A 22,602-nucleotide genomic window follows, 5' to 3' on the forward strand; every position below is an offset into this window, starting at 1 on the left:
CGCCATAGAGAGTGGGGCCCTTGGAGGAGGGTTTTACAACGTCTTTGGTGTCGTATTCTCTTCTCTATCTCTCAGTCTCATGCACTTCCATTCACAGTGTCCATTCACTTTGTTTATGTCCATTGCACTCTCTCATTAAGAACGGAAGGCTCTCCCTTCCATAAGAAAAAGGAACCTTGAGCACAATTCGGAGCACTCATCTTGTGGAAAGTATAACATTCATTCCGCTACACTCATCTTGTGGAAAGTATAGCATTCATTCCGCTGCACCTTACATTGGTATCAAAGCTTTGGTAGTGTTCTGTATCACTCAAGAAAAGAACCACATAATTTTTTTTGCTTGTTGAGGTAGCACGAACCCAAGTTCACTTGGGCGTGTCGATTTCTAATCATGTTTTTGAAGAGTGACAGGAAACCCAAGAAAGAAGGGCTTGTCCAGCCTCCCCTTGTGCCTTCTTTTTACTCATTGAGAGCGGATCGTGCACTTAGCGACCGACCAATCGACATGAGGTGGGAAAAAGAAACCTTGGTGTGAGCGCAAGGCTGCCAAGGGGTGTGCCCGCGGAAAAGAGCAGAACTCGGGTGAAGAGAAGATCCTTCTCTAACATAGATTGCAAGCGAAAGAAGAACCTCAAGAACCCTAAGAACTCAAGACCTTCAAGACCCCAAGAACCCAAGTCCTCGTGAACTTAAGAACCAAAGATCACAGTGCGTGGTCATCACCCGAAGCGGAATGGATACTTCGCATGGAGGTGATGGGCATGAAAGTAATGTAGAAGAATTTCCTCACCATGGAGGTTTTCCTGGCCCTCCCCCTTCGCCATCTACGCCAGGGATTGCACCAAATCCTATGGAGCCCTTGGTAAAATCAATGATGGACATGATGGCACAACAACAAGAAGCAAATCGCGTTGCATTGGAACAACAACAAGAAGCGATCGTGTTGCGCTGGCACAACAAGAAATGACTCGCATTACTTTGGAACGCGAGTGCGATGCACGAAAAGAAAGAAAAGCACAAAGAAAGGAGGACGCCGAAGCAAGACGAGCGGTCTTTGAGGCCGATTGTGAGGCTCAGAGAGACCTACGCACGCAAGAATTGGTTCGGCAGGTTCTTGCTTCGAAGTCCAAACCAGCCAAAGATGTTGGTAGTTCCTCAAGTGGCGCAAGCTGCGATTCGGACTCCAAAAACCAAGTCACAGAGAAGTTGACTTTTAGTAAGTATGATGGTAAGATGGATGCTACGGTTATTCATTCTTGGTTGCATTAATTTAATACTTATTTTGCGAGAACTAAGAAGGCAGGAAATAGCAAGGTTTTGACGACAGCTATGTACCTTACCGATGATGCCATCAATTGGTACTACGCATGGCAAGAGGCACAGTTAGCCGTGCACCTAGACGAAGCCGACGAATTCACGCCCCTTTCCTTCAATTGGGTTTTCGAGACAAGCTCAAGGCGCGGTTTATGCCACCTCAGTACCTCGCACGATTGAAGGACGATCGGCACGGTCTCAAGAAAAATGGTATGCCAGTTATTTCTTTTTCTAATCGTGTTTTGCAGTTAGGTACCCAATTACGCAAGTTGGATGACGAGCGCAAAGAGGCATTCCTTTATGGATTGGACGAGTATATCAAGTATGATGTCGAGGTGCTCGATCCAATCGATCTAAACAAGGAGGTAGCGATTGCTCTCACACAGGAGATAAAGCACAAAAGGGAAAGCCTGAGGAGAACAAGACTTCGACAAGTACCTCTCAGACTTCTCAGAACCCTCAAAACAGTAAGAACGGTAAGAATGGTAAGAACAGTATCTCTTCTAACCAATCTTCCAATAGTCTCTCAGAAAAGAACTCTCAAAGTGAACCTAAGGGTAAGGCTAACACAATTGCTAAACCTAAGCTCACTCCAGATGAAAAGGTAGCACACGGAATTTTAGGAGGATACATCACGTCGGAAGAGCAAAGCACTTATTCTAAGGAAGGTCGTTGTTTTCATTGTCACATTAAGGGTCACATAAAAAGAACATGTCCTAAGCTTGACTCTAATGAATCTAAAGAATCCACAGAACCCACTTCCTTTGTCAATGCAATCAATGACAACACGAGTGTGCCCTAAGTTTCTCATGACCCTCCCATTGATGAGTCTCTCATTAAATGTTATGGTCATATGAAGGGGCATCGTTTTGTCATATTGTTTGACCCAGATAGTATGCATGATGTGATTAGTGCCTCTTGTTAAGAGAGCCCACCTAGAGGTTAGTCAGAAATCTCCTCTTGAGGCTCCCGGTATGGACTCTCTCATCACAAAAGAGTGCCTTGATGTGTTGTTTACAGTTCAACAAGCTGCTTTCCGTAGAATTTTTTTTGTCTCTCCTCTCTCGGGATGTGATATGATTTTGGGCATTCGATGGTTTCGTGAGCATAACCCTCTCATTGATTGGGCGGAAAATACGTTCACTTTCAATGCCAAAAGTGACTCTCCCATTGTCGTTCGTGGGGAGCAAGTCGTTCATTCTCCATCTCTCATTTCTAATGTGCAGGCAAAGATTGAACGGATTCAGGAGAAGGAGACTCTCTCGTTCTCGTCTTCTCTAAAGCATGATACACAAGATTTGCATGATGATAAGCATGATGATTTGAATGATAATGATGAGCATGATGATTTGGATGACAATGACAAGCATGATGATTTGCATGATCAAGATGTGATTTCTCACAAGCATGATGATTTGCATGAAGAAGATGTAATTGTTCACAAGAAGGATGAGTTAGTGGATACTTTTTTTAGCGAAGCTAACCTCATTGCAGATTCGATCAAACACGAAGAACCGATCTTGGCTCTCGAGCCTTGGTCCAAAGAACCCCCACAGGAAGTACTATGTCTTCGAATAATTAGTCAGCATGCATTGTTCGAGTGTTTCATTCATGATCGTTTCTTGTATTTTAGTCAGCGTCCTTTTCCTAGGCATGACATATTGTACGTTGAGCACGTCTCACTCATGACGAGCACGGATGTATGTGGATTCTTCATGAAAAGCTGAAAAGTATGCATTCAAGGAAGTCACATTCCATGTCTCTTCCTTGGCACGACACAGTTGTAGAAAGAGCGCATGAAAGTATGAGCACCAAGCATGGGCATTTCCGTTGTGAATTGCCACAGTTGATTGCTTTAGACCAGAAGAGAAAGATTCGATCTCATTGTTTGCGTATGTGTGGTGAACGGTTTGGCACTCCGTTTCTTTGTTCCTCTACATTGCATGCACAGTCTTTGTGGGAGAATATTTTTTCTAGTCACTTTACATGGAATAGGTATGTTCATGTTTTTGTGTTGGAAGTGGTTTCAGGAATTTTCAGCCATGGAGATTCTTGAAGCAGAAACAAGCATGACTCTAAACGAAGTTGAAGCATTGAAGGAGCCACAAAAGACTTTGTGTCGCTTTCGGCGTGGCCCAAAGAAGCAAATAGTTGCAGACCTTTATGAAGTTCAAGTAGCGCACAACCCACACATCAGAGTGAGCCGGCGAAGAGTCCCTTCCAGGATTTCGGATGCTATTGGCGATCTCCCTCGACGCCATACAGTTCGGTACCAGTACCTCACTTTGAAAAGGAGGGGATGTCACGTGACACATCGAACCCTATGTGTCCGTGGACAAGCTACAGCATGACCAGGGTTCAGTTCCATCAAGTCAGTCTAGAATAGGAAGTGATCTGACACTTTTGTGAGTCTGTTCGCAGACCGTGCATGACCAGTCACTTAGATTAGATGCATATCCTCCGGTTGCACACAGCATGATCATAAGCATTCCCATCAGAATCCATCAAGAGAATTTTCCAGTGCATTAGACCTATTTTCCCTATTTTTGACATTTTTCACTTATTATTTTTTAAGTGACTTTTGTTGGAAAGTAGGTAGCGCAATTTTGCTAAGTTGTATATAAGAAAACCTAGCGCTAGCACTTTCTGGCAAAAGAGGCAACAGGAGCACCTTGCTCAACAGGCAACTTCTCAGTGGTCGCCTAGGTAAGTTGGCGGGCCGCCAGGTATGTACACATATTCTTTTGTAAAAACCTAATAAGAACTCACTATGCTCTACACATTACAGTAGAGCGAGTTCACCATATCGTCGTGCTCTTCTTCTCGCACTCTCTCTCGCGTCGCACTTCCGCTCGTACTCCTTCAACTGGTATTAGAGCTCAGATCGAGGCTCGGGGCAGCATTTGCAGGTAGCCAGAGTGTCTCCTTCTTCTTCGCGGCGAGGAATCCTCTACGACAGCAAGCATAGAGCGGTCAGTGACACACCATCGCCATCTTTGAGCTTACTAGTTTAGGCTAGTTGCGTGCTTGGAGCCATTTGTGGCTCGCACACAATGTATCGGCAAGTTTCTTGCATTGACACGTGCGACAGACGTGCACAATGTACATGTCATTGTACGCATACTCTAAAAGAGGTAGGTACTTCTCTCATTGAGAACGTTGATCTACTTCCATGACATAGGCTTTTAGTAGATTCAAAACTCGTTAGATTAGTTATTTCACTTTGGTCATCCGTTTGTGGATGATAGGCCGAAAGAGAAATTGAATCTACTTCCTAGATTCTCAAAGAGACCCTTCTAGAAATTACTGGTTATTCTAGGATCTATTTCCGACACCATGTGCCTTAATAGTCTTTTTAACAGGCATAGAGTGTGTTTTCTTGCTAAGGCTGTCGATTGAAACAATCTAAGTTGCTTCCCTTGGTCAAATTTCAACTTTTGGCATACCACGCATTTTGAAACATATTCTTCTATGTTTATTTTTCATGGTAGACCAACAGAAATACATTTCTACTCCTCGACGAGTAGATTATGGAATCCCTCTTTGCCTCGCATAAAGAGAAGCATGGGATTCATACATGACTTTCTTATTGTATGGGTGAGCCTATTGCCATTTAGAAGAGAACCATCCTCCAAGGTGAACGGTTCTTCTTCCCTAATGCAAAGGCTATAATTACATACTTGAAGTCTCGATTAATAGCATACTCATCTATCATAAAAGATAGATCATTGTGAGTTGATATTGACACCACATTTACCCTTGGCAGTCGCGCGAAAGTGCATCGACCACTTGATTGTACTTGTTAGCAATGTGGGCAATATGAAATTTAAATTGAAAAAGAGAATTTTCCCACCTCATTTTTTTTGTCGGAGAGCTTGGTTTGCGTCATGAAGTTCTTGAGGCTTTGTGATCCATTCGTAGGATGAATGGAGTCCCCAAGAGATAGTGTTTCCACATGTCTAGGACCTATAGAACAACTAGTAGCTCTTTTTCGTATTTGCCCAATACTCGCTTATTAGAGTTGAATCTTTGACTCTCATATGCTATGGCATGCCCTTCTTGAAGCAAACTACTTCAAGGCAATCGCCACAAGCATCACATTGGACCTCAAATGGCTTTGAGAGATCTAGTAGTGTGAGCACAAGTTGAGAGATAAGCTTCTCCTTAAGCTTCTCAAAAGATTCTTGCACTTTTGTAGTCCATGAAAACGATCTTTTTTGTTAAGTCATGTAATGGGCCTGCTATTAGTGAGATTTTTTTTTTGAATCATCTATAGTATGCACACATACCTATAAAGCTTTGTGCCTCCTGTAGATTCCTTGGATTAGGTCATCCTTTTATTACCTCTAACTTTGTTAGATCCATACGGGTGCCATCTTTAGAGATAATGTGACCTAAATATTGAATCTCTTGTAGGAAAAATTCCCTTTTCTTTTGATTAATGAAAAGCTTATTCTCTCTCACAACTTGAAAGATTACCTGTAGGTGTCGCTTGTACTCCTCAAGAGAATTTGAGTGGCCTGAAGATTTTTTTCCATCATGAGTTTGAAGCGGCTAGAGCATTTGTTAGCCCAAAACTTGTAACTTATCAAATAGATTTTCTACTCGTGGCACGAGTTTTTTTTTTTTTTTCAATAGTGATCCTATTTAGTGCTCTATAGTCAACACACATGTGACATGTGATGTCTTCCTTTTGCACTAAAAGTACTGGTGAATAGAATGGAGAGGAACTAGGCCTAATCATCCCTTTTTCCACCAATTCATGCACTTGCCTCATGATCTCCTCTTGTTGAGCTTATAAAACTCGATAATGAAGTTTATTAGGCAAGCTTCCTGATAGAAGCTCTATTGCATGGACATCATCCCTCATTTTGGAGGTAGCTCACTAGGGATGTCATCGTTCAAAACATTTTGGAATCCATTTAGGAAATTAGACAACTTTAAATCCTTTTGATTTCCTTTATTGCTACTTGTGAAAACATTGGAATCAGTTACAGATTCTCCAACAAAAATCTTATGTGTAGAAGTAGAGATTTTCATGGACTTATCAAAAGCAAGCGTATTTACCAGGGATATGGTGTTCCCCGATTCATTAGCATCTATATACATGGCTTTTTTCTTGTCATTGAAATACATTATCCTTTTAGGGAACTTCATAGTGGTAGCCATGCGAGTGAACCATGGTGCCCCTAGGATGGAGAGGAGAGATTAAAAGAAGTCTTCTTTGTCGATGTAGCTTTGGACATGAAGCCTCAACTTCCCAATCAAGGGAGTAACGGAGGCTTGTTGTCCCTTGAAGGTGGCATCCATGGTTACAACATCTCCCATCTTGAAAGATTGAATGCCCAACTTGGTGGCCAAATCCATTGATATGAAGTTGTGAGTAGAGCCAGGGTCAAAGAAGATGAAGGCATCATGCTCCCTTACCTTTCCCCAAGCATAGAAAAGACGTGATCCTTTGCAATGAGCATCCTCTTTTGGAGCTTCGATGGCGGAATCTATAGGAGTCTCATTGCGGCATTTCTCTTGGGGCAAGAACAATAGCCATGTCCTTGCTCCCCACACTTAAAACATTTGTTGTCCTTGCGAAAAGCGTCAAGCTCTTCATAAGAGAGCTTATTTTGCCCTTTGTAAACTCCCTTCTCCTTGGACCGATTGTTGTTGTTGGAATTGCCTTGGGAAGAATTTTGGGCATTGGTCTTCCCCTTTGCATCACTTTTGTCTTCGTTTTCCATGGGTTTGACATTCCTTCTAGCCTCTTGTTGGAAATTGATGCCCAAAGCAACCATAGTGTGGTGGATTACTTCGGTGATAGAACCAGGCCATTGGGAATTGATGTACTTGGCAACCTCTTCAGGTCATCCCACACAAAATTGTTGCTTTTGCTCGTGTTACCATATACGTGTGGTAGTGATGTGTGTGAACACACTAGGACCGTCGGGGCATTTTTTCCCTCTTTAGGAGGTTTTTCCCCCCGAGCATTGTATATACGCCCATTACTCTAGGGCTATCTATCTTTCCATTGCATACTAAGTAACACACTCTCTATTATGTGCCTTGAGCTTCCTTCGTCTTCTCCAAGCTATGTGCGTTTCTCTGCAACCCTAATTCCAACAATTGATATCAGAGCAGGTTGCGTCCTCCCGGGCTTAGTCGCTAGCTGCTCCAGCACACACCTGCTCACTTTCTCCGATTACAATGAGGTTTGGCGAGCGTTCGCAGGTCGACAAATATTTCGGGGGAGCTCGTAGAGCCTATTCTACTCAGATTTTTGATTCGGGCTCATTTCAGCCTCCGTTTCCACTATAGGCAGTACCGCATAGGCTATTTCATCATTTTGTGCAGAATTTCTGTCAGTGCCGTTTTCTGCATAACAGGTGCCTCATAGTCTTCTATGGTTTGTGCTATACAGCACGTGTTGTTCCTGTTCCGTTTCTCCTATTTTCGAGCAGTTTTCACATCAGGTGCAACATTTACCATGGCTGACAACAAAAACACAGATGTGTTCAAGATGTTTGCTGCTGAGGACAGGTTGGATGGGGACAACTACCCTATGTGGGCTTATATGATGCAACATGTTCTTGTTTCAAAGGGCGTCTGGAACATTGTGCAGGGCATTGATGTACGTCCTGGTTCTAAGGATGCAGACAATGTTGAGGATGTTGCAGGTCTTGCTGCAAGGATTGCTGCTATTAGAGTTGTTTTGCCTACAATAGAACAAGCTCGTTGGGATGTAAAGGAGAGTGTGTTGCTGATGTTGATGTAGAATGGGCTTTTAGTGTAGAGTGCACTTACAATCCTCCTGTCCATGATGCATGCTTGTCAATTGCTACATATTCATATGTGTGGTATTTTGATAGTGGTGCTACAAAGCATATTACCTCACATCGTGAATTGTTTACCTCTCTTGAGTCTGTCCCTCATGGGAATTCAGCCACTTGTGCTAACAATGCCTCTTATCCGGTTCAGGGAGTTGGAAAGATTGTGCTTACTGCTGCAAATGGCAGTTCCTTCACACTTGACCTGCTCAGATTGGAGTGAGATCCGATAGGTGAAGACACGGCCTCAAATCTTGTGGGTGAGCTTGAAGGGCTCGGAGTTCTCAGAATTTCATTCTGAGGTCATCTCGGCCACCGTTCGGCTTCGACAAAGTTATTCGCATGCCATTTTTGACTACGTGGTCTCAGCGAGTGCAGATCCGACTCTGCAAATTTGGGGTTTCGGCCTACGACTGCAGGTGCTGAGGATATCGGCACTCCCAGAGTGTTGATTTGTGGCTGTCTACACATCGAAGGACGGCTCACAGTTCTTGGAGGCGTGTCACATACGACACGGGCGCACCTACACACAGACTGTAGGCGACATCCACTAGTTCATCAGGTAGCTTGTGTTTGCTGCTTGATATTCCAGATTTCATCTTGACATTGCAGGTACTTCCACATGGGATGTATTGTCAGAGATGATGTATGTCTGTTGAGGGTTTGCTGGCTGTGAGTCACGCAGCAAACAACCGTCGCAGCGGTTACAACATACAGTGGGAGATTTGTGGATGTATGACTTTGTGGGAAGTTTATGTACTGTCAGATTTACTGCAGCCTTTGTTGAGGGTTGAGTGAGGTTTTATTGAGCTGGGGGATTCTCGAATGTTGAGATCCTTTCGGTGATACAGGTCTTGGAGCAATCCCTCGAGCACCCTTAGATAGGCAGCTAGGATCTATTGACTGTGAGTTAGACAGTTGGGATTGCATCTTTGCTTTACTGCCGTTGAGGCATTGTCGCAGTCTATGCTTACAGGACAGTGACAGCACAGTGAGAGACAGTACAGGTGCAAGACAGGTATACCGACAGCTTACAGTGTTAGAGAGACAGTGGTTTTTTGAGCGGTTTTTGGTCTGTTTTTTAGTACACCAGAGCCATTTTACAAAGGAGACTGCCAAAATTTTTGCAGAATCTGAAGCTTTCTTGGTTCATTTGATAGGTTGATATTGGTTCAGAGGTCAGTTTACAGAGGAAACTCTGCCGAATTTTTCCCAGGAAAGTAAACTACTGTGAAGCGTAGCTATGGCTGGATCACAGGACACTGCTCTTTACAATATCAAGAAGCTGGATGGAACCAATTTCCCATTGTGGAAGAAGCAGATTTGGCACGTGTTCGTACAAAAGAAGCAGATAAAACCTATAAAGCTCAAGGGGATAAAACCAGAAGATATGGACGAAGATGAATGGAGCGAAATGGATGAATTGGCACTTTCTACCATTATGCTGACTTTGGCAGAAAGCATTTACTTCAATGTAGCAGACGAGATGTCGGCTTATCAAGCATGGTTAAAGCTGAGTGATCTTTATGAGAAGCAGAGTGCAGCTTCACAGGTATACTGGCTTAAGAAGCTTGTTGACTTGAAGATGAAAGAAGGGACACCTGTGTCCAATCATCTGAATGAATTCAACACCATCTACAGTAGTTGTCAGCTCAAGGTGTCAAGTTTGATGAACCTATTAGAGCTATGTTCTTGTTGATCACATTGCCGGAAAGTTGGGACACTTTTCGCACAGCTTTGAGTAATTCTGCACCTCTAGATGGTTTGACCATAGCAGTTGTTGAAGGCAATTTGCTTACTGAAGAACCAACAGAAAGACAATGGACAAAGGCAAAGGAACAGCCTTAGTTGTCAGGGGAAGGACCAAAGAAAAGTACAAAGGTGGAAAAAGGAATCAGTCTCGTAGCAAGTCCCGCAGTGCTAAAGGCAAGAGTGACATAGAATGCTACCATTGTGGCAAGAAGGGTCACATGAAAAGAGACTGCAGAGAATGGAAAGCAGAAAAAGGCAAAGAGAAAGCAGAAGACCATGGTGAGAAGAACAAGTCCTCAGTGAAGATTCAAGAAATAAATGTGACAAACACTGTTGCAGAGGATGACAGTCTAGTGTCAGGAGACATCTACTTCTTGAAGAATACAATGGACTCAGCTCTTCTTACAGCATCTGATGGAAATGCAGTGAGTGACTGGATTATAGACTCAGGGGCATCACTTCATGTGTCTCCAAACAAGGAGTGGTTTACCTCTTATGTGATCACTAAAGATCATGTTCGGCTAGGCAATGGGCAGACATGTGAGATCTTAGGTGTTGGAGATGTTCAATTGAAGTTTCAGAATGGCTCTTCTTTCACGTTGAAAAATGTGAGACATGTTCCCGCTATTACAAAGAGCTTGATCAGCACAGGTTTACTTGATGATGCTGGCTACGTCACCACTTTTGGACAGAACATGTGGAAGATAGCCAAGGGTTATATGACAGTAGCACATGGAGTAAAGTCTGGAGGACTTTACATGATTTATGTATCAAATGTCTCTAAAAATGTAATAAATGTAACCGAGCAGCCGAACGTTTCTTTGTGGCATAGCCGGTTAGGACATATGTCCAAGAAGGGAATGGAAATCTTGTCTCGTTCTGGTTATTTGCCTGGCTTGTCATTTAATGATTTTGAATTCTGTGAACATTGTCTGTATGGTAAGCAAACATAGCAGCCACATAAGCATAGAAGCAGTAGAAGAGATACACAGTTGGCACTTGTTCATAGTGATTTGTGTGGACCTATGCCTAACCTATCTCTAGGGGGAGCTTCTTACTTTATGACATTTATAGATGATTACTCGAGGAAAGTATGGGTTTACTTTCTCAAGCACAAGGATGAAGCGTTTAGTGTTTTCAAAACGTTTGTGACACTTGTGGAGAATCAGAGTGGCAAGAAGCTTAAATGCTTACGCATTGACAATGGTGGAGAGTATGTTTCAAAGGCCTTTCAGGACTTTTGTGAGTCAAAAGGTATAAAACGTGAACTTACTGCTCCTTACAATCCTCCTCAAAATGGTGTTGCTAAGAGGATGAATAGGACCATACAAGAGAAGGTCAGAAGTATGTTGTCTAATGCACAGCTGCCAAATGGGTTTTGGAATGAAGCTGTATCAACAGCTGTTCATCTTGTAAATAGATCTCCTAGCAAGGTTTTGCAGAAGGATTCAGTGCCAGAGATGGTATGGTCAGGCAAAATGCCCTCATACAAGCATCTCAGAGTCTTTGGCTGTGAGGCATATACTCACGTTCCAAAGGAATTTAGGAACAAACTTGAGCCAAAGAGTAGAAAGTGCATCTTTCTAGGCTATGGTAATTCTGGTGAGATGGGGTACAGACTTTGGGATCCCGAATCCAGAAAGGTTGTCCGCAGCAATGATGTTCACTTTAATGAATCCAAATATCATTCTAAACCAGAGAGGGTTGAGGAGATTAGAAGAGTTGTCTTCCAAGAAGATAGACCTGCACGTGCAAGACAAAATGTCAGGGCTCAAGAGGAGCAAGCACAGGATAGAGTGGAACCACAGGTTGTGGTTGAGCCTGAGCCACCTATTGTGCGTAGATCTGGACGTGTCACGCGACCTCTTGATAGGTTTGTTCCATCTATGAATTATGTCATGTTGACTGATTGCAATGAGCCTTCATGTTACAAGGAAGCAGTGCAAATGAAGGACTCCGGGAAGTGGCAATTGGCCATGCAGTCAGAGATGACAGCTCTACATAAAAACCAGACATGGAAGCTAGTTAAATTACTACGGGGCAAAAAGGCTCTACCCTGTAAATGGGTTTACAGGTATAAGATCACCGCTCATGATAGTCAGCCAAAGTACAAAGCAAGGCTTGTTGCCAAGGGCTTTAAGCAAGAACAAGGCATTGACTTTGATGAAGTCTTCTCTCCGGTGGTCAAGATGACTACATTGAGATGCTTTCTTGCATTGGTTGCCATATTAGATTTGGTGTTGCACCAAATGGATGTCAAGACAGCGTTCTTGCATGGTGATTTAGATGTGGAAATTTACATGCAGCAGCCAGAAGGGTTTGTTGAGAAAGGCAAGGAAGATTGGGTATGCTAGTTGTTAAAGAGTCTTTATGGCTTAAAACAATCACCGAGGGCATGGTACCATAAATTCCACAAGTTTATGCTTTCTCAAGGCTACAAACGTAGTGAGTTCGATCACTGTCTATATACAAAGAAGGCTAAGGATGCCAGTTGGCTGATCCTTATTTTGTATGTGGATGACATGTTGATTGCTGGCAAGCACTTGGAAGAAATTTCAGCTTTGAAGTCAAAGATGGCAAAATCGTTTGACATGAAAGACATGGGTGAGGCAAGTCATATACTTGGTATGCGCATTGAGAGAGACAGATCAAAGAAGTTGATTTGGTTATCTCAAACAGAGTATATTGACAAGGTTTTGCAACGTTTCAATATGGAGAAGGGAAAGGCATTGAGTGTTCCATTGCCACCACATGTGAAACTTAGCAAACAAGATTGTCCTGTGTCTGAGGAAGAACAGGCTGAAATGGATAAGATTCCATATGCGTCTGCAGTGGGTAGTTTGATGTATGCAATGATTGCTACTCGCCCAGACATTGCATTTGCAGTGGGAGTAGTAAGTCGATACATATCAAACCCAGGCAAGAAACATTGGGAGGCAGTGAAAGGAATATTGAGATACCCGAAAGCTACAAAGAGTATGCGCATATGCTATGGGAGTCAGGAGCTAAGTGTAAAGGGTTTTACAGACTCAGATTATGAAGGTGACTTAAACAACTGAAGGTCTACGTCAGGGTATGTCTTTACATTGGCTGGTGGAGCAGTATCATGGCGTTCTAGATTACAAGATTGTGTTACTCAGTCTACTATAGAGGCTGAATATGTTGCAGCATCAGAGGCATGCAAAGAATCAATTTGGCTTAATCGACTGGTAACAGATTTGGGAATCAAAGAAGAGATGCCTGTGTTATATTGTGATAGTCAAAGTGCTATACAATTGGCTCGCAATCCAGTTTATCACTCAAAGACAAAGCACGTGGATGTGAAGTATCATTTCATCAGGGAAATGCTCGAGGATAAGCAACTTCAGCTTGTCAAAGTTCACACCACAGAAAATCCTGCTGATCTACTTACAAAAGGACTTCCCTCAGAGAGCTTGGCGCATTTCCACAAGCAGTTGGGTGTAGGGTAGTACATCACTTCTCTACATCTCTTGTATATTAGCTTTTATAGTAGCTTCTCTCACACTTAAAGTACCACATTGGACTTTAAGTGGGAGGTTGTTGGGGTATAAAGCCCAATGTGGTCGCCGAGGTAAGTTGCCGGGCCGCCAGGTATGTACACATATTCTTTTGTAAAAACCTAATAAGAACTCACTATGCTCTACACATTACAATAGAGCGAGTTCACCATATCGTCGTGCTCTTCTTCTCGCACTCTCTCTCGCGTCGCACTTCCGCTCGTACTCCTTCACACTGCTTGGTCTCTCTCTCTCTCTCTCTCTCTCTCTCTCTCTCTCTCTCTCTCTCTCTCTCTGTCTCCCCTCCCAAACAGGACATGAGCTAGAAGAACTGGTCACTAAGCTTCACAATAGTATAGACGCATATTCAAAGAGCACAATGTTGAGAAGTTCTTGATAGGCTTCTTAGCCGGGAAGCCTATCAAGAAGCAGGTTCCCAGAAGCAGCCACAAGCAGTTCGCAAGTTGTAGCCACAAGCAGTTTGCAGGTTGCCAGAAGCAGCTCCGAGCTTTGTCTACAGGTTTGTCTCTGGCTTTCTTGTTTTATTTTCTCTCGCTGTGCCCTAAAAAAAAACGCATGCACTGCTCTCTCTCTCTCTCTCTCTCTCTCTCTCTCTCTCTCTCTCCCCCCCCCCCCCCCCAAACAGGACATGAGCTAGAAGAATTGGTGATTGAGCTTCACAATAGTATATACGCATATTCAAAGAGCACAATGTTGAGAAGTTTTTGATAGGCTTCTTATCCGGGATGTTGAATTTTGTTATGCAATGATTTCCGGAATGCATGGCAGTGGCAAGAAAGCACTTTGGTGTAGGCCTCTCTGTTCCATTGAAAAGAATCACGCGTTTTGTATCCACGGTACTAAATCCACTATAGAGAAGAAGCAATATTCACTACACAAGTCAAGCATAGACAGGAAGAGCATGCGTTGTTGCAATGCTTTGGTCTATATGTATGCCAAATGTGGTGCCATTGCGAAAGGATGAAAGGTTTTTGTAGGTTTTCTCTCCAAAATGTCATCACTTAGGTCGCATTGATTTCAGGATATGCCCAATATAGTTGTGGCAAGGAAGCTTTGGGCTTTTCCACCAACTCCAAGGGCAAGGCCTCCCTCTAGATGCAATCACTTTTCCTTGCGGGCCTTCTTCACATGGGCAAGAGATTTCATGATGAGATTTGTAGTCAAGGGCTATTGAAGGAAGATGTCCAATGGCAGTGCTTTGGTCGATACTAATGCAGTCAAATGCAAGAAATGCCCAACATGGCTAGGAAAAATGAAGCTATGGTTGTTCACCTTAAAGATGTGGCAAAACCTTCACATGGGTGAGACTATTCAGAATGAGATTGCCAGTCAGGGTTTGCTAGTCAGGGTTTGCTGTATGAAGATGTCGTGTGTAACAATGCATTGGTTGATATGTATTTCAAATGCAAGTGCCTCACGAAAGAAAGAATGGTCTCGATGCACATTCTATTCAGGATCTCATTATTTGGACAACATTGATTGTAGGATATGCCCCACCATGGATGCGGCAAGGAGGCTCTAGGTTCTTTTCACCAATACCAAAAGGAGGGCGGACTCTCTCGAAATAAAATCATTTATGTTTCCACCTCCAGGCATGTGGGCATACACAAGATTTTCATACGTGTAAGATAATTCACTATCAGATTTCTACTTAGGGGCCATCGTTGCAGAAAAATGTGCTTGACGATGCTTGGTTTGATATGTATGCCAAATGTGGTGCGTCACAAAAAATTCTAATTGGCATCCTCTCTAGAAGGTCGTCATTTTGAATGCGTTGATTGTAGGATATGCCCAACATGGCTTTGGCATTAAGGAAGCTATTTCACCCTGATATGAAGGGAAGACCTTTCTCCATGTGGCCTTTGGCAAAAGCTTCAAGTGGATGCAAGATGCTGATATAGGCACCAAAATTCACAATTATATTGTTAGTCAGAGGCTACTGGAAAAAGATGTTGTGCTTGGCACTGTCTTGGTCGATATGTATGCCAAATGTGGTGCGCTTGAGAAAGCACAAGCAGAATGTCGCCTCTTGGAATGCATTGATTTCAGGATGTGCGCAACAAGAGCAAGGCCAGAGAGCTCTACGTTATTTTTGACGGGTGAGATGTTGTACTTGGCACTTCTTGGCCGATATGAATAGTGCGCTTGAGAAAGCATGAAAAATGCTTGAGATCCTTCCTGTCTAGAATGTCACCTCTTGGAATGCATTGATTGCATGATGTGCGCAACAAGAGCGGGGAAGATCTAGGCTATTTTCAACTGACAAGATGTCATGCTTGGCAAAACTGCTTGAGGTGCTTCTTGTGCGGAATAAGCACAAAAAGTGCTTGAGGAGATTCCTGTCCGGAATGTTGCCTCTTGGAATGCACTAATTGTGGGATGTGTGCAACAAGAGCAGGGCCAGAAAGCTCTAGGTTGTTTTCAGCGGGTGCCAAGCAAGTGTATTTCTCCAAATTCAATCACCTACACTTTTGTCTTGAAGGCTATGCTTACATCTTGAAGCCATGTGGCTCTATGCAAGTGCTCGAGGAGCTTCCTGTCTAGAGTGTGGACTCTTGGAATGCACTGATTGCAAGAATTTCCCCCCTGTTTGGCATTGTGTTGGTCGACATGTATGCCAAATGTGGTACGCTTGAGAAAGCACAAGTGCTTCCTGTCCAGAATGTCGCCTCTTGGAATGCACTGATTGCAGGATGTGCAACAAGAGCAGGGCCAGAAAGCTCTAGGCTATTTTCAGTGGGTGAGATGTCGTGCTTGGCACTGTCTTGGTTGATATGTATGCCACATATGATGCGCTTGAGAAAGCACAAAAAGTTCTTGAGGTGCTCCCTGTTCCGAATGTCGCCTCTTGGAATGCATTGATTGCAAGATGAGCGCAACAATAGCAGGGCCAGAAAGCTCTCACCTATTTTCAATGGGTGAGATGTCATGCTTAGCACTGTTTTGGTCGACATGTATGCCAAATGTGGTGCGTTTGAGAAAGCACAAAAAGTGCTTGAGCTGCTTCTTGTCCAGAATGTTGCCTCTTGGAATGCACTGATTGCGGGATATGCGCAGCAAGAGCAAGACCAGAAAGACCTAGGCTATTTTCAGCAAATGCAAATTTAGTCACCTACACTCTCGTCTTGAAGTCTATGCTTACATCTTTCACAATTATATTGTTGGTCAGAGGCTGTTGAAAAATAGACAAGCAGAACATGATGAGGAGTTAGAAGGAACGGGTTTTTCTTTTCTGACCAGACTCATTGCAAGATATACCGAACCTGGCTCTGGCAAGAAAGCTCTGGGCTGTTTTTACCAGATGTGAAGGAAAGGCCTCTCTCTAATTGTCAGGCCTGGGCCAAAATAATGGCATCCCGGGTGGAATTAGGAGGTTTCATTAAATTTTAAAAAATTGATTAGATTGTGCAAGATTCGCAAAGGACACATGCATGCAAATCAGTTGCCAGATCATTTTGTGATATGAACTTCTGAAGTGCTTCTCTTAGGTAAGTGGTTATGTTCATCTCTACAGCTCTGAAGCTGACTCTGAATCTCATTAAGGAGCCTTGGGTGATCCAAGATATTACCAGGGTCAAGGACTGGAAACGACTCTCCACCACTTCCATCGGCTGGCCAGGAAAGCATGCATCATTTCAATCGCAACACAAGATGCTTGTATGGGCACAAAATTGAGCCTGATATTGTTATTACGGGCTGTTGATGAAAAAGGATGTTGTGTTTGGCAATGCCTTGGTCAATATGTATGCCAGATGTAGTGCACGTTTCACAAGAAGGTCTATCGGGAATGTTGCCTCTTCGAATGCACTGATTGCAGGATGTGCGCAACAAGAGCAGGGCTAGAAAATCTAGGCTGTTTTCAGTGGATGCAAAGCATCGAAGTGCACTGGTAGAAAGATACACACAATAGGAGCAGGGCCAAAAAGCTCTATGCTATTTTCAGCTTCCTCTTTAGATGTGGACTTGTGGAATGCACCCATTGCAAGATTTTCCATAGGAGAAAGCTCTAGTCTGTGCACATCTTGAAGGCATGTGGCTCTATGCAAGATGCTCATATAGCAATAAAAATTCAGCCTGATATTGTTAGTCAGGGGCTGTCGGTGAAAAAGGGTTTCATGCTTGGCAATGCCTTGGTCGATATGTAATCCAAAGGTGGTGCACTTGAGAAAGCACAAAAAGTGCTTGAGGAGCTTCCTGTCCGGAATGTCGCCTCTTGGAATGCAATGATTGCGGTTTCCGCACAACAAGATCAGGGCTAGAAAGCTCTAGGCTGTTTCCAGCGGATGCAAAGCATCGAAATGTACGGGTTGCGGGATACACACATCAGGAGCAGGGCCAAAAAGCTCTAGGTTGTTTTCAGCTTCCTAGCTAGAGTGTGGACTCTTGGAATGCAATGTCTGCACGATTTTCTCCACGGCAGAAAGCTCTTGTCTATGTTAGCAGATACAAACACCTATGCATGCATCTTGAAAGCATATGGCTCTACACAAGATGCTGATATGGGCACAAAAATTCAGGCTAATAATGTTAGTCAGGGGCTGTTGTTAAAAAAAGATGTCGTGCTTGGCAACTCCTTTGTCAATATGTATGCCAAATGTGGGGTACTTGAGAAAGCACAAAAAATGCTTGAGGAGCTCCCGTCCGGAATGTCCCCTCTTGGAATGCACTGATTGGGGGATATGCACGACAAGAGCAGGGATAAAAAGCTCTAGGTTGTGTTTAGCGGATGCAAAGCAAGTATACCTCTTAAAATTTAGTCACCTATACTTTCATCTTGATGGTTTCTTGTTAGGCGAAAGCTCTTGGAGTACTCTTATAGAAGTTTGATACCCAACTCGATCTTATTAAGAAAGCTGTGAACTCTTTCTTTGATGTAACACAAGGTCACCTCATCAACATTGTTTATTGAGTCATTTCTTCATGGAGAGTATTGATTGATCATTGCAGTACATGCAAGTGTTCAGAGGATGGATTTGTACCAAGTCAAGAGGATAAACAGTGAGCTCCTCAACAACGGGTTACTTAAAAAAGACACATATTTAAGAAGCACATTAGTGAGTATGTATGCCAAATATGGTACCCTCACGAAAGCACAAGTTCGTTCTCGATGGGCTTCTTGAATTTCATGGTTTACATGCCCAACACAGTTGTGGAAAAGACGCACACCGGATGCGAAGGGAAGGCCTTTTTCCATATGAAAAATGACATGCTTGGTGACACTGTGGTTTGTTCTCTCTAGACTTTTATCACTTGGAGTGTATTGACCACATGATATGTCCAACATGGCTATGGCAAGGAAGCTCTAAGTGGCTTTAACCAAATGTAAAGGGAAGAGTACTTTTCTCCTAATTCAATCACCTATGCTTGCACCATGAAGGCATATGGCCTAATGCAAGACACTCACATGTGGGAGAGAACTTATGACAAGACAAAGACATGCCGACTCTTTGTGAGACAAATGGTGGGATCCACTACTCTTTAAGGACTTGCATCTGTCTGAAAATTGTAGTTTAAGGTAGGGTGCATTGGTGCCATTGAAACAGAGGGCGCATTGCTTGAAGGACTTCCTATCCTCCGACTGTTCCATTGGAACGCATTGATGGAGAAGGATGTCATTCTTGTTGAATCTTTGCTCGCTATGTATGCCAAATGTGGTTCCCTCACAAAAGCGCAAGAATTTCATGATGGGCATCTCTGTGATACCGTCTCCCAAAGCGTGTTGATTTCAAGATATGTCCAACGTGGCTATGGAAAGGAAGGGAAGGGAAGGTCTTTCTCGAAATGCAGCCTTGACGTCATCATCTGATCATCCTTCTGCTTGGTCAGCTCTTTGAAAGCTTGTGGTCTTACACAAGACCTTCACACAGATGAGAATCCACAGTAAAAATTATAGCATTTGCATGGTTCTTTTGCGAGGTACATTGACCAAAATTGGGGCTTCCGTATTGTATTAAGGAAGGTATCAATCAAAAAACAAGGAAACATGCTTTGATGAAAGGTAACAAGCTCTTTCTTTCTTCCATTTTCTTCTTCAAGGACATACTCTCTTGTTGAATCTTCATATTACACAACCACACTTACACAAATGACAACAATGCATACAATAGGGCGAGATTGAATTAAAAATTCAATACAATCTAAAAACTAAGGACAAATTTAGACATATCAAAGTTGGGGCATGTAGATCATGGCATTGTGAACACAAGACCATCTCAACTTGAGATAACAAGATTTGTGGAAAACAAAGCACAAGCTCTCTCTCTCTCTCTCTCTCTCTCTCTCTCTCTCTCTCTCTCTCTCTCTCTCAAGCTTCTCTTCTAGGTTCTTGCTTTCTCTTACTCTTGGACTCCCTTCAATCCAATACAAATGCGGCTAACGAAGCACTCTAGTTCCTCTACTTGTAATATCGATTTTTGTAGTATTTGGCATGCGTTGATTTGAGAGGCATCAATACTCTCTACACAAGCAAACTCGTAAAGCTAAGTTTGGAGCGCAAAGCCTGTAGAGGTCGACCTCCTCGTACGCAATTCTTCTCAAGTTCTTTGTCGGCTTTGATTGTTTGCAACAGCGGACAGGTACAAGGGGCTTCGTGACTGGTGGGAAAGACTGTTGGCCCCAACCGCGCCTATTCAATTTTTTGATGTACGTATACAAGAAAAGCTTGGATGTACATATACAGGACAAGCTTCAATTTTTTGATGTACGTATTTCGGACAAGCTTGGATGTGATCGGCCTAGCAAAGCTATGGACTGGTTGATCAAGAATGCAAGGGTTGCCATTGATGAAGCTCCCACAAAGGGAGTGATGGTCAGGGACGAGATTTCCAATAAACTTATGCATGAACAAAAAATGGGCAAAGCTATGACCTGGTTGATCAAGAATGCAAAGGTTTCCATTGATGAAGCTCCCATAAAGGGAGTGATGGTCGGGGACGAGATTGCCCATAAACATATGCATGACCAAAAAATGGACCATGATCTTCATATGCCCTTTGTGAAGGTAAAAGATGTGGAATAGAGACTGGCTGAAGCTGCTGGGAGTGGAGCTCATGCAGAGTCACAGGCCAAGGCTAGAGAAAGAGCAAGAGGGAAATCGGCAAAGGGGAAGACTATCATGTTGATACATGGGTCTTACTATAAGCAACACATCCGTAGAGATTGCTTGCATATCTTCTGTTGCTGCTTCGACACTAGCATCACCGTTCACTTATCTGCCGAATATTATTTTGCTTTCTAGGGGTAAATTGAAAGCTATTTGATGGGTGTATCGCCCCTCTCACCTTTCCTCAATGCTTGCGCATTCGATCCATTCTGCCAAGCCCTCACCACGGCATCATTCATGATTCCAGGCAACTCATCGAGCTAAGGTACTCTTCAGTACGTTTGTAGTAGTTTTGTCAGTTTCTCAATGCAAGGTCATGTGTAGCCCATGTCCCCTCTCATGATGATGATAGGGAAAGCACATGCATATGGAATGCTCCTCCAACATGAGCAAAGAGATAAGCTTGAGCCCTTTTACATAGATACATATAATTTTGCCATATTTAATTTTTAGCATGTATTTTGCAGAACACATGATCAACAACACACATGAGTAGTATATATATTGAATTTACATTTCTTGCACATTTTTATTGGTATCAAACATAAGCTCATGATGGTTTGACTCAATGCTGCATAACTTCTATAACACTTTGTGCAACATTGCATTTGATGTTTGTCCAGACAATAAAATGCCTTACATTCATGTCGCATGGACTTTTATGCTTGCATAGAGGAGGGAGTGATCGTAATTTCTTCAACATGTGATTCGACCGACTTGATTCCTCGTATGCACATAGGGATATGGGAGGCCTGCAAAAGCTATGACACGGCTGACGTGGAGCTCGCTAGTTCCTTGCCTGCCTTGTGCCTTGAAGGTCATCAATAAGTCATCTCCAGCTTTGCACGAACGGTTGACATCATGTGCGCAAAGCAGCAGTCAATCCAAGCACATTCATGGTGCCAACGACCGAACCATGAACGCCTCATGTGCGCGTAAGGTGGTGCACACGTACTAGCTAAAATAAAATTGATTGCCATTAACATTATAAAAGAAATTATTTATAGAAATACACATATAAAAATATATATGGAAATGCAGGATTGATGTTGTAAAGAAAATAATCTATGTTATCTTCTTGTTTTTACCATGATTTTGTGATGCCATTTTTGCGAGTATACTAGATATAATGGGGGAGTGATTTTGACAAACACGTGTCCTCATATCCCACTTCAGGCCAGTGCACAGTGGGCAACACAGTCAGAGCAATAGAGAAATATAAATAAATAAATAAATAAATAAATAAATATATATATATATATATATATATATATATATATATATCTATATATATATATATATATATATATATATATATATATATATATATAGAGAGAGAGAGAGAGAGAGAGAGAGAGAGAGAGCAATGGAAGGGTTCTTCCTATGAATGGATTCAACACCATCTAGTGTTATGGGGTCATCACCATGGCACCTGCTCTGCTGAAGTAGAGGCCATTGCACACCACTTTGCTGAGACAAAATTGGATCAAACCTTGCTCATTGATTGCTAAATATGGTGAGTAATGTTGCTTATGGGTGAAGTTGCCTCATTTTTCCACTACAACCTTACAGGTATTGCAAGCATGAGCGCCTACTTTTTTTCCCTCTTCCATAGATGGACAACCTTAATGTATAGATATGTAGATCTAAAATCATCACCAAAGTGTCCAAATCTCTCTCTCTCTCTCTCTCAACCCTAGCGGGTACAGCAGCCGCAAGCTCCTCCATCCTTCTCTCCCTGCATCATCCGACGCAATTCCCTGTGGGTGCAGCAGAAACAATAGCCAGGCGCCCTACGGGTATAGTACACAGCAGCCCCTGCGTTTGCTTCCACCTCATCTACTCATCGCCAGTAGCCCCTGCGTTTGCTTCTACTTCATTTGCCCAAACGTTTACCTTCTTTATTTTAAACCTTCAAAGTAATTTTTCATTAAGCTTAATAACTTGTTCACGCCTCAATGCAATGTCCTCTTTTGGTACTCCGGCTTCCAACACCCGCAAGAGTTCTCTTGCGGTGGCAGCTGCGCCAAGGAAAGACCCAAGCACTCGACAAGAAGCAAGGATTACAGATTTGAAG

The 22,602-nt window shown here is 43.0% G+C and overlaps 1 protein-coding gene across 1 annotated transcript in view; it reads left to right on the plus strand.

The window, feature by feature from the left end:
• The window catches only part of LOC147446880 (uncharacterized), a 55,299-nt gene extending 33,667 nt beyond the window's left edge, over positions 1 to 21,632 (plus strand). The window contains exons 3-5 of the mRNA XM_086522823.1: positions 19,992 to 20,423; positions 20,675 to 20,790; positions 21,265 to 21,632. Of these exons, the coding sequence (XP_086378949.1) occupies positions 19,992 to 20,423; positions 20,675 to 20,790; positions 21,265 to 21,292 (576 nt within the window). The 3' untranslated portion in view covers positions 21,293 to 21,632. The remainder of the gene's footprint in view (positions 1 to 19,991; positions 20,424 to 20,674; positions 20,791 to 21,264) is intronic.
• Positions 21,633 to 22,602: the final 970 nt, after the last annotated feature.

The sequence above is a fragment of the Adiantum capillus-veneris genome, chromosome 11 (assembly GCF_014529385.1).
Source record: "Adiantum capillus-veneris isolate H3 chromosome 11, ASM1452938v2, whole genome shotgun sequence".
In the NCBI taxonomy this organism is placed as follows: Eukaryota; Viridiplantae; Streptophyta; class Polypodiopsida; order Polypodiales; family Pteridaceae; genus Adiantum; species Adiantum capillus-veneris.